Here is a 12,149-nt window from a genome sequence, read left to right as displayed (position 1 = left end):
AGATGACTAGCCTTCTCCACTCTGGCACCCTTAAGATGCTTTTGATTGCAATTCCCAGCATCCCCAGCCAACAGGACCAATGTGCTCTACATAGGGATATTCTTGCGTCTTTTCCAGAAACTGTAGCTAGACTAGCAGGTCTCAGGGACATCATGGAGAGACCGCCTATCATCTATTTTAAAGTCTTCAGACTGGTGGTCAATACATTTCTGGATACAGTACAAGGTGTCGGCCACTACCTTTGATGCCCTTCATCCAAAATACTTTCAGGAGCACCTTTGTCCATACATGTTGCTTCCCTTACTGAGGTCCTCAAGCAATAACCTTCTGAAGTCCACCACTGCAAGGTTTATATCAACTCCCCAAAGGACTTTTTCAGTGGTTGTCCCCACACTGTAGAATAGCTGGGAAAGATATGTCTGATTTCCCAAATTTCCACCTTTAAGAGGGAGTTTTTAAAGTACCTCTTCCAACAGGCCTTCCCAGAGTAGTTCTCATGTCAGTTTTATTTAATATGTTGTCTTAGTCACTGTTAGTCTGAATTGCTTGTAAACCTCCCAGAGCTATAGGAAAAGGGCCAGTATATAAATATTAAGATTAAATAAATCTGGAAAGAACTAAGTTGGGGACAGCCACACCCTTTGAAAGGGTGGCAAAATGATTTGGTGCTGGGAAGTTAAAAATGCACCCTCGTGCATGCTTCCTCAGACATAACAAGGACGCATTCAGTGAGTTTGATTCACAGGTAAGTGTCACCAAGACCAAAACGCAAGAATCCCAAAGGACGAGGTGTCTATTTCCATCTGATGATGAACTTACTGGTTGCCCTTCAGCAAAACACTGACACATTTTTTCTCCATTTCCCCATGAATATCCACAATACACAGCAAGAGCAATGCTGACCTTCCCTACAGGATAGGTATAAAGAATACTGTAGGTCAGAGGTGGGAAGCTGCCACCCTCCAGCCCAAACCACAACCTCCATCAGTCCCAACCAACATAAAGAATGGTAAAGGATGATGGGAATTGCCAGCTAAAACATATGGAAGGTACCAGTTTCAGGAATGATAAATTTGGGTTGCACCTATTCCACCCTGAACTGATGGGGGTAATACATGGGATAAGATGATCAAGTCAAACATTCACGTCCCGTTAAATACTTTTCTTAAAGCAGCCATTATAAGTACTGTTCTGCTTTAGTATGTAAAATATCTGGGATAATGTGAACAAATTAATTGGCACTTAGCTCAATTAAGGCAATTGAGCTGAATTCCAAATGCTTTTACAAAGCATTGCATGGATTACAGGAAGGATTGGCCAGCACTGGCTTCTTCCTGCCACAAGATGGCCCCTGATGTGTTTGTGAATACCTGAACTAGCAGGTGGCGAAATGGAAGGACAAGCATCCAGTCAAAGCAGGGAGAATATGGCCTGAGACTTTAAAACAGCGATGGGTGCAATGGACTTCCTATTTGCTGGGTTGTATTTATACGTGTGCATTTTATTTACTGGTATTATGGTTTTAATCTTAGTCCTGCAACTGCCCAGAGAGCTTTGGGTATAGAATGTAATATATAAAAAGGTTTACGTACAGATTTCTGTGTTGGGTCAGGATAAAAGACCCCAAGAATGCCACTCGTCTCCTTCCTCAAGGCATCATTCCTTATTTTTGAGCCCTCCTGACACGCTACAATTTCAAAAAGATACTTACATTTGAATACAAGTGCATTATAATTCCAGGACATGTCTTTTTCTTACATTTTTCAATGTGTGCCTTCTTTCAGTGCTGCTGAAGTGTAACTCTACTGTGAGTGTGCTGAGACTTGATGTGTAGATTCCTAAGCCTGAGCCTTAAACACGTAGATGTATTATTGTGTAACATCCATTCACAAAAGGCCCATTCACATACTGAGGTTTTTCAAGCAATGCACCACGGCTAGAAACACTCACATTCACACCTGCATTTTTAAGTCTCAAAGTTACAAAACTATACATTTGCTAGGATTTTTTGCCTATGTATGTGACATGTGAAAGCTACCAAAAAGAAAAAAAAAAAGTATAGAGCAGCGGAGGGTAGATTTCAGGCTTGTGGGGCCTTTGTTTTTACTTCGAATCTCAAAAGCCACCAAAAAAAAGTGCAAAACATTTTTGAGGGGCACCGAACGGAATGGTGTCCACACACAGTCCCTCCACAGAGTCATTCTTTTGGGAGATACAGATGCCATTTTATAGCTGCTATTGTAAATCTGAGCGATCAACATGTCCTTACTGATCTTCTGCAAAGCAATCTAATATCTACCTGTGGTTCTGTCCAAAGGACACCCTTTTTTTAACATGTTAATCATCTTCCTTTAAACACAGGTGCCTTTCAAGTTCCCCAAAGAAATGCAATAGCCATAAAAATAAGAGGTTTAATCAGTATTAATACAGAAATAGGATACGGTACAATCTCATCTCATCTTCTCTGGGAAATTAAGGCTTAAAAATACAGGAACCTGAACACTTCCTTAAAGCCACTCTCGGTGGAGACAAGTTACTGAGCAGACAACAGCACTCAACTACAGGATGTTTATTTTAACAAAAGTTTCAGGAATTGTGCAAGCCAATGCAGAACACACTTCATTACAATGGCGGAATAAATAAAATTTAAACCTCAAAAGAGACAGTCCAAGGAAAGGGTAAAATTCCAAGTTCAGCCTTAAAAGTCTGTTTAGCCACAGTTCTTCTCCAACAAACTCAGCCCAAGATACCAACATCTGCATGAAGAGCAAAGCTAAAAACATAATTTCACTTTGTAGAAGTTTCCTTCCTTACATGTGGTAACCGTCTAATGCTTCTATATAGTAACACATGACAGAAATAAGAGCAACGTTTCAGAATTCCAGAAATAGAAAATTGTGAAACCGAAGGAATGGGGCAAGAGGTACTATAAAGATAACAGTGATTTATTTATTACTGCTCTCATAAAGGGGAAGACTGATGCATGTATAAATCCCTCCATAAGAACCATAACGCTTGTAATTATTAAAACATGGGAAAACCACTGTGGCAGATTCATAAACCAGCACAAGTTGGGCTTGTTCGCAACCTCAACAGTGGCACCTCATTGCACATTATGTCCAGTTCTTTGACTTAAAAGCAAAAAGGGCTCTATTCTGGGAAAAGGACTGCAAAGCAGATAGCTGAGGACTGCTGCCCTGTGCTAACTCTCGAGCGGACAGGGACATCACTCTTGATCACAAATGGTGACTATTATTCGCATTGCAAGGTGGTTGCTAGTAACTCCAGAACAGAGGGAGACAGGGAAAAGCTAAGGAATGCTGCACAATGGGTGAAAAGCAACTGGGGTAGTGGCAATGTTTACTCACTTCTTAATAGCAGTGATCACACAAGTCAGCTGAAATGGCTTAAATGGCTTTGAGTGCTCCACTTAGTCAGCATTATGAATAACATCTTAAAAAGACGGAAAAGGTGAGACTTTTGCAGAGCAGCAGCAAGAAAATTGGGCTTCCTGCGTCACTTGTTATTTCAAGCAAGCAGAAGATGCTTAAACTAACATAACTTTTTAGTAACCCTTTCCCCCTGCAACACACTCTCAAAGAGGGAGATTTCCAGAAGCATGGGATGGCACACTGAATTCTTCTCCTGCCTGATGCTTCCCCATCACCTAAAAATTTCCCTGGTAATTCTGCCCCATGCCAGCTTCGCATCAGAAAAGGGACCCATCAGATTCTTGTATGTAGCTGCAGTGTATTATGTAATGGAGCTTTTCAGATTAAAACTAGCATGTTGCTTGAGCACTGATGGCTTGGTCTCAAGTTCTCAACCATTCCAACAAAATAAGATATATTTGTATCCCTCCATACAAATATTAGCTCAATAGTCACTTCCATTGCAGCAAATGTTTATAGAAGGGCACTCGACTAATAGAAGAGCATTTCAATGTGTAGCTTTGTCGCGTCCTAAAGTCTCGGTTAACATAAGCCATGCAGTTTTATAGATTGAAATTCACCCTCAAATGTTTGAGACAAAGAGCTACCTTAACATTCCCTCTAACGGAAGAAAGCATGGGAGAACAAGTCCTCCCATTTGTTGAGTGAAGTTTGATCTTTGCCTTGCTGTGACTGTTTTACGTTCATACTTAAGTTTGGGAATGGATTTATAAGGTATGTTACAAAAATGAGGAAATGGTGTCTGTAGCACGGATTTGTAAATCAATACCTGGCCAACGCCAGGGGCAATTAAGTCTTCAAAAGGCCCGCGAGAACAAGAACCTGCACATGACTAAATTATTCCTATGAATGTTGGAATCATACCCAGTGGGACCGATTGCTTGGAACTTCCTTACACGCTTGATCCCATGCACACACCTAATGGATGTGACTAGTTTCTCAGGTAACAGGTGCACACTCCAACCTGAGGCCTCATAAGAACCATAGAGGAGGGGGGTACTCACAGTAACAGACCAGGAGAAGCAAGCCAGGGTGCTGGGTAACTAGACTAATGCGTAACTAATGCGTAACTAATGAGTAACATAATGCTGATTAATGAGTTACCAGAGAGTCCCTCTATATTGACCTGAAGGCTAACGGTCTTCTTCGCCCCTCCTAAAAAGCACACCCAATGCTTACCCCCACAAAACTTCTGAGCAAATTGCAAAACTGCACTCAGAAAACTGGCAAATTTCCCCATTAATGCCCCATTTTTTCACTTGATCCTTCACTATCTACCTAAGACTTTTTTTTATTGGCATTTGATCTTCTTAGATAACTAGCAATTTTTAAGCTATTTGCCCAATTTGTGTGTCTATTCTATAATCTTTTTTGTATTGATTTTTTTTGGCCATTTTTATACTATTAGTTGGTCTGAGTCCTGTGAATATAGCAGGGGAGTGAAAATAGAGAACTTTCTTTAAAGAACAAGTTAAACAGATTTGCTTATTAACAAGTACGGGTCTTCAAAAGCTGTTTTACTGTCTATAAGATACTGAGAAGTAATATCTACCCATATACAACTATGATAGCCAACTCAGAAAATATTGTAAATTCTAGCATTCAGGCATCAGCAGTGTGAATAGAGGGGTGAAAAGTGCATGTTCTTATTGTAAAACAATTTTAAGAACACCACTGTAACATCCATGACTTTCTTCTCACTCCTTCCTGTACCCAAGGGCCCCTCATCCACCTGTCCTCATTCAGACCTTGGTAAGGTCTCCTCTCCTGCCCACCCACCGAATTCAGCATCCTTACCACACCAAGGTGCACCCTCCATCTTTCACCAAGTCTTTCTAGAGCTTGGATGAAAAGCTATTGCCGATTACCCACCCAAGCCTCATGTTTCCTCATCTTATTACTATCAACGAAGGTCTTTCTTTTCCTCCCACTTCAGCTACTGAACGAGATGACGTTTCAGCCAATTCTTCACTTGGTGTCACCATCCTCAAGAAAGACACTCTTCACAAAATCATACTCTAATCAGTTCAGCTGAAATTTCAAAATAATCTTCCAAATATAGTAAGTGGATAAGGTTTAAGACAGAGTTGCCCCAAATCCCATATATTCGGAGGCAGAAATCCGTAAGCAGTAGCCACTTCCAAGGTGGTAGGAAAAGAGCCAAAGGCCAGTCATAGACTGGAGAAAAACTTGAGGGTGAACGGAGGGAAAAGAGCTAAGTGGGAACTTGAGTCCATGGGAGAAGATAAAAGGGAAATGAGTGGGAGATGTTGAAGGCTGGATACGCGTTTCTGCCCATCTTACTGCATGGATTGTATGGGCTACATGGAGGGATGGCTTAAATGACCCCAGTGCACAGCAGGGACCGGGAGACTGGATCACGCAGAATGCAATGAACTACACAGGGAAGCAATGCGACTGCATCCAACGCACGAATGTTTGACAGATCTGACGGCGTGGCGGACACAAATGGTGTGCAACTACAAAGCTGCAACCAAGTGAGAGCTCGTGAAAATTAACCCTTAGTGTCTTATCATTATTCTCACCATCAGTTTCTGCGCACCAAGCTGACCTCAAGACTAAACCTCAAACAAACAAGGAAATATTAGCACACTTAAATGGCGATCGCTCTTCCCCGCCACACCCACCTTCTGTTCATACCAGGTGCACGTTTCGCTGCTCTTATTTCAGAACGCTACTTAAGGCAAGTACAGCAGATTTCTTCCCCAACTGCAAAAACTATTACTTACATTGCATAAAAAATATCCAATAAACCACAGAAGACTGCAGACACACATTTTTCATATGTACGGAGCGGCAAGTCAAACTATTTGGCCATACATTAACATGACATGACCTCCACGATGATCAATGTGCAAGCGATTTCTCTTTCCCACCCCCCACCCCCAACACCAAGACTCAGCTTCTATTTTACAGACTACAGAGACCATTTCAACGACGTTTCCTGAGGCAGAAAGCTGGATAGGCTACTAAGGCTGCCGTCCTGTGCCATGAACCTGTGAATGCTACAGGTGGGAGTCTACAGGGCACGCTTACCCCAGGAACTTGAGGTATGTCAAGTACCGCCTCCTTGATTCAACTTTGCACAGTGTTGCCCAATCCACCTGAGAGCGCCACCTGGACAAGGACAGAAAGAACTAGGGGCAGTGCCTATACAATGTACCAATCAACTGACCAACTGAATCAACGTTAAGGAAAACCATGGCAATCAACTTCCCTAGGGAGGAATGGCTGAGCCTGGTGGACAGAAGCATGGTTTGTTCAGTGAAAGACTGAGGTACATTGCGAGACCAGATTTCTTGTGTACTTCAGATTTGCTCTTCACACACACACACAATTATCAGACAGAATATCGAAAGAATGTTTTAAAAGGAGTGCTCTGAACAGTTCTCCCAGTGTCCCTGAACCCATGCAAATTAATCATGCCACCTTCTTTTCAGCCAACATGGCTGCAAACCACAGGACGGTGCCCTGGCTGTTGCACGCAAAACAACACTGGAGTCAGATCCTTCGAGTGCCAGAGCACCTTCTGAAAGGACTCAACAGGGACCCACACAAACAGGCGTGCAGGAGCTTCCCAAGATGGGAGGAAAATGAATTACAGCAGGTGGTTTGAGAATTTTTTGTCAGGGTCAAGCTTGAAGACTGTACCAGTATAATCCCCTGCACCAGGAATGCCTTTCAGAGATACTGTATGTGGGAATGCTCACTGGCGCAGTGTCACCTCAGAATGAGCCATCTTCCACAGAGATGATGTTGCAAACCATATCCAGCCTAAGGAATAGATTTTGAGCAAGTCTGTGTGGAAAGCATTCTATGACAAAACACCTCCTTCTATGGAAAAATCACTCCAGGTCACAGAAGATTTGCATCAGCTGCTATCATGAAGGCAACCATTAACTATAAAGAGCACACTGGGCATTCTTGGTCCGTGGCTACACATGGGAACAATCAGACACTGTATGGATTTGCTTACTCAAAGTACTACAGATGTTTTGTTCAGTTTCTGTTTTAACTTGCTGTGGGTCAGAATAAGCAAACACAATTCTCATGTGTTAATTATATGCAAACAAAAACCTCAGTGCCTAGCTTCATGTCGCCATCCAGTGTTTTTACTGCACAACCTGTACAATGCTGGAAAAAACATACATACACACACATACACCCACACAGATGCAGTCCACCTCCTTAGGGCTCGGGGTTCCCTAGGAAAGGTCTATGCAAAACATTCCACACAGCAATGTAGACACATGTAAACCTCACTCCAGGTATACAACAACTCCTCTGAAATACAGCCTAAACATGTTAATAGCTTCATTTAGACTTTTTATTTAAAAAAAAAATTCACACACGCACACACACTCACACACTTCCTAGAGTGCAAAATGCTTAGTAAGTACTTTAGCAACAGAACACCACATTGTAAGTTGTACTTTTTCCTTAAAATAGTCGTTTCTTTTGTCAAACAGCTGCTTCCCCCTCCTTCGATGCATCCGTTGCCGGCAACAGACGCCCGAGCCAGTGAGCCAAAGCCCCAGCGAGCCTTCCTGGGTCACAGCCAAGTCCCTGGACAACGGCTTCCCTCTGCCCGGACGGCAACGAGCGTTCACTTGTACAAACTCATGGTTGGACTCTGGTACATGCACATGTAAGCGTCACAGAGCAGCCTCCGAGCACAGCCTTGGATCCTCCTCGAGTCCAGTGAGTGCAGTTCCTCAAGAGACATTTTCAGGTACTCGCCGACTTCTGGGCATGGAGTCACTTGGGGGATGTTAAAGCCGTTCTGGCCTCCTTCAGGGAAGAGACGAAAAGAAAGCAGGGAAATGCATCAAGGAGGAAAAACTGGCTTCTGGCTACCTCGCCCCGAAATTGTGGCCTCTCGTTGCCATGCAAGCAAAAGTAAGAAGCACTGCTGTGACTACAGGCCGATTTGATCCTCAGCATCTTCTCAGAGTAGCAAAATGCCAGAATGGACAGGATTGCGGTCACATCCTTTAGCTCTGGAAATGACCCTCACGGGACCCAACTCAAACAGGGATGGCCAAGGACAAAACACAAGGGCTGTGTCTTGATCCGTAATGCTTCAGTCACCAGGGGTAGGACACACTGATGGCCAGCAACCAGCACTGGGGGAGGAAAATTCCTACACCTGAGCAAGGGCACCTGGGATGGCACCCAGAGGCAAGGCAAACCTGCCCTCCCTCCTCATGCCTGCCTTTCAAACAGGAGAAGAGAAACAGTCCTGCAACTACCACCCTTCAGGAATCACTGCAGTCTGTGAACCTACCTTCCCTACACAGACACCCCTCGCCTGTTCTCACAGGTCTCTGTTTTCCCAATTACCGGATTTAAATATTTCACAACATTAAGTCACCAGCACATATCCTTTCAGACGTACAATCCCTTCCCACTGAACACACCAAAGACAGTGACACGCTTGACAGAAAGCAAAATGTCTGGATCTACAGGCTCCTAAGACTAGTTAGAGCAAGGATCCCGAAAGCGAGACCCAGGCGGACCTCCATGGGCAGCCACAAAGCTCTCCATTCCCAGCCCCTTTCAAAACATGCTGCTCACACACGACACTGTGGCTCCATTATTCATACAGCTGCATTTTGGTGTTCCAGTAACTCAGCTGTTACTAGCACAACAGAAGGAAGACATTAAATCAAGGAGGCTTATGGCAGATCCTAAGAACACAGAAGTCAGACCCTTGGCCCACCAAGTCCACTGTTGTTGACTCTGACTGGCAGCAGCTCTCTACAGGGTAGGAGTTTTCCCCACTCTGCTGGAGATGCCGGGGATTAAATCCGGGACGTTTGGCATGCAAAGCAGGGCTCTGCCATGGAGTTACTGTACAGTCCTCTCAAAATGGAGTGCTGAAGCCAAATTTGCATACTGGGAAAGGAGTTCAGGTCTCCCAAAGCAGGCAGAAAATCAGAAAAGGGAGAAAGAAGGCGAAGCAAAAGGACATACCATCCCGATCGGCCATGCTGTCAAAGAAGAGCCAGGCGGAGTCTCCTTTGCCGTATTTAACAAAAGCCACATAGTGGCTCGTCTCTATACAAAGAACAGCAAACAACTCCATCTTCTGACAAGGTATACAGCCATGCCTCCAGTCCCAGTCCGGCAGATCTTTCGGAAGAGACACTGGGTTGAATTTATGACTTTGCCTTTTGGGATGCAGGTGAACCTGTAATGATAAAAGAAGGCTTAGCAACGTCTGCTTGCCGATCAGCTTAATAGCTACCACGGGTGCGGTTAATGACTGGACAGAAGTCCCCGGACAGCCTGAAAGCTGAACTTACCTGAGTATTGCAGGTTTTGCAAAACTGCTTGATTTTGCCAGCAGAAATGTCTGTATCTTCATAGCATTCTCGACATTCGTACATGGCAAGTCCACCACAGATGCGGCACTGCCGAGGAGCTGCATTTTGTGAGAGGAGAAGACCCGTTATCAAGATTTTGTAAGAGAAGCCCAAGCAGCCATTCCTTCGAAACAGGAAGCAGAACTAATTCTCACTAGTCAGCATACACTAACATACCAGGGGAAAAATATGGGGATGTTCTCTATAGGAAGTAATGGTTAGGTTTTCAATGGGCTTAGGCTTTTAATATACTTAAAACTTAGGGCATTTTGCTGAAATAGTGCAAAGGGCCAGAGATTCCTCCTACTTAAAAAGAAAAAAACCTTTTGCATGCATTGCTTCAGAAATGAATCCATGAAATCAAGCTACATTTCTCTCTACCCAAATGGACAACTTTGTAGAGGAGAGGGCTATCCAGGGCTGCTGGTCCTAATGGATGGATACTGCCTCCATTACCAGAGTAGTTTACACCTCTGTACACCAGTTGCTGGGGAACGAGGATGGGAGGACATCATAGTGCTGCAGCTCAGCATCTGGATTTCCCTGCAGGGATCTGGCTGGACACTGTATGAACAGAATGCTGGACTGGGGGATCCGTCGTCCGAGCCAGCATGGTGGTAATGCTCAAATCAGAAACACAGCAGCCCCCTGTTCCTCATGCACGCACCCCAGCAGCTGCACTGAGCCACTGGAAGTGCAATCCTGACCATGCTTCAATAGAAGAAAAGTCCCACAAGACCAAATATCCCCAGCCAGCTGAAAATGGCTGGACTTCTGTCAAAGCATGCAGAGGATTACACCCTAATTAAACTATGCTGTTCCAGTGTTTTTAAATGCTCAGGGTTCAGTATTTTCCTCTTCCCTTTGTCTACCAATCAAGAAGCTAATGAACTCAGGAAGAGGGTACAGGCCGAGTCACAGAGAAATCCCTCTACTTAAAAAATGAACCAAGTGGTCAGTGGCTCTTTTCATAATTATAATGAAGGGGAGAAAAATCCAGAGCAGAAGTTAGTTCAGTTGATCTTGTGTTGAGTGATCTATAAATGGATGCAGAAGACGACCATCATGGGGTGGCCAGTGCAGAGGCACTGCTGGACCTTAGTAGAACAACCACCTCATAAAGCTCAGAGGGTCCTGAAGGCAGGGTAAGACCCAAGTCTAACAATCTAACACACGCCATCTGGAAAAAGGACACTGGCTTTGTCTGCTGACAGGCAACTTTGTCATTGCAATGAGAGCACGAAGGGGGAACGTACGGGGGCAAGACTGGACCACTGCCGAAGCCCTTCCCCAGCCAGCTGCCAATGTGCTTTCCCTCGTGCCTGTGAAGAGGGTGCCAAAGCCACTTCGGCTTGCACATGACTTGTGAGCCATGATTCTCAGACTTTGCAGCAACTTCAGCCTTGCACTCTGGGAGTGAATAGTCTGCAAGCAGTCCAACAGCACCAGTCAGAATGCAATCTTTTCAAAACGCTCTAACACCGATCCTGCCACCATGTGACCCAAAATGTTTGTATACTCACTGTCTTCCAGTAGGTCTGTGATATTTAATTCCAGGGAGGGAAAGATTTTATTGAACATTTTGAAGTCCTTCCCAAATCGAGGCATCTGAATGATCAGGCAGGAGGGTGCCTAACAAAACCCAACACAAAGACCAGCATGTCAGACCGTCAGGCTATCTTTGGCTTTCTCTGCATACAGCTTAAGACACTTCTGGCAGCAAGTACTTTGGAAAGACAACACAGTCTCCAGTTTTCGTGCATGGGGGCCAGGACAAATAAAGACAGGTTCCAGCGAACATGCCTGTTACAGAGAAATTCACCATGTTCCACAAGGAATCCTCAAAAAATGTCTGTAATGCTACTCTGGGAGCATCTCGACCAGCACGTGAGCACAAAAGTAGCCGGGACTTCACCCTGCCCAACACACGTCACCACCCACAGATTCTGGATGGAGAGAGACTTTGAAACCTAGGCCCATGGTGAGCTCCAGCCTGCCTGCCATTTCCACGGCCTCCACACCGGGCATGATAGCTCCTTTCTAATCATTTTAAAAAGCTGTGAAGGAGTCCCACTGGGTGACGAGGGCTACCTTCTCAGCAGATACGTGCACTGAGTGTTATTACTAAAATCAGTAGCTAGCTTAGCAGCACTGTGGCAGTGTCCAATTTTCACAGCCGTTGAAAAAATGCAACCTTTCCATCCTTCCAGTTTCTTACAAAATTAACAGGCCACGGAGATGGTGAGTCAAGGTTACAAAAAGTAGAATCTGGAAGGCATAACCCTGAAACAACCATTTTGCTTGGACA

General features: G+C 44.4%; 1 protein-coding gene across 4 annotated transcripts in view; it reads right to left on the bottom strand.

Moving 5' to 3' along the window:
• Window positions 1-2,397: 2,397 nt before the first annotated feature.
• CYLD (CYLD lysine 63 deubiquitinase) overlaps window positions 2,398-12,149 on the bottom strand; it is a 32,738-nt gene continuing 22,986 nt past the window's right edge. For all 4 annotated transcript variants that reach the window (XM_044427689.1, XM_044427690.1, XM_044427691.1 and 1 more), the window contains exons 14-17: window positions 11,365-11,473; window positions 9,782-9,900; window positions 9,450-9,666; window positions 2,398-8,264 (exon numbers count right to left, since the gene is read on the bottom strand). In XM_044427689.1, the coding sequence (XP_044283624.1) occupies window positions 8,080-8,264; window positions 9,450-9,666; window positions 9,782-9,900; window positions 11,365-11,473 (630 nt within the window). In that variant the 3' untranslated portion in view covers window positions 2,398-8,079. The remainder of the gene's footprint in view (window positions 8,265-9,449; window positions 9,667-9,781; window positions 9,901-11,364; window positions 11,474-12,149) is intronic.

This window comes from Varanus komodoensis, unplaced genomic scaffold (assembly GCF_004798865.1).
Source record: "Varanus komodoensis strain SLA01 unplaced genomic scaffold, ASM479886v1 scaffold19, whole genome shotgun sequence".
NCBI classification, from domain to species: Eukaryota; Metazoa; Chordata; class Lepidosauria; order Squamata; family Varanidae; genus Varanus; species Varanus komodoensis.
The sequence above is the reverse complement of the archived record's forward strand: the minus strand, read 5'-3'. Positions and strand labels throughout refer to the sequence as shown.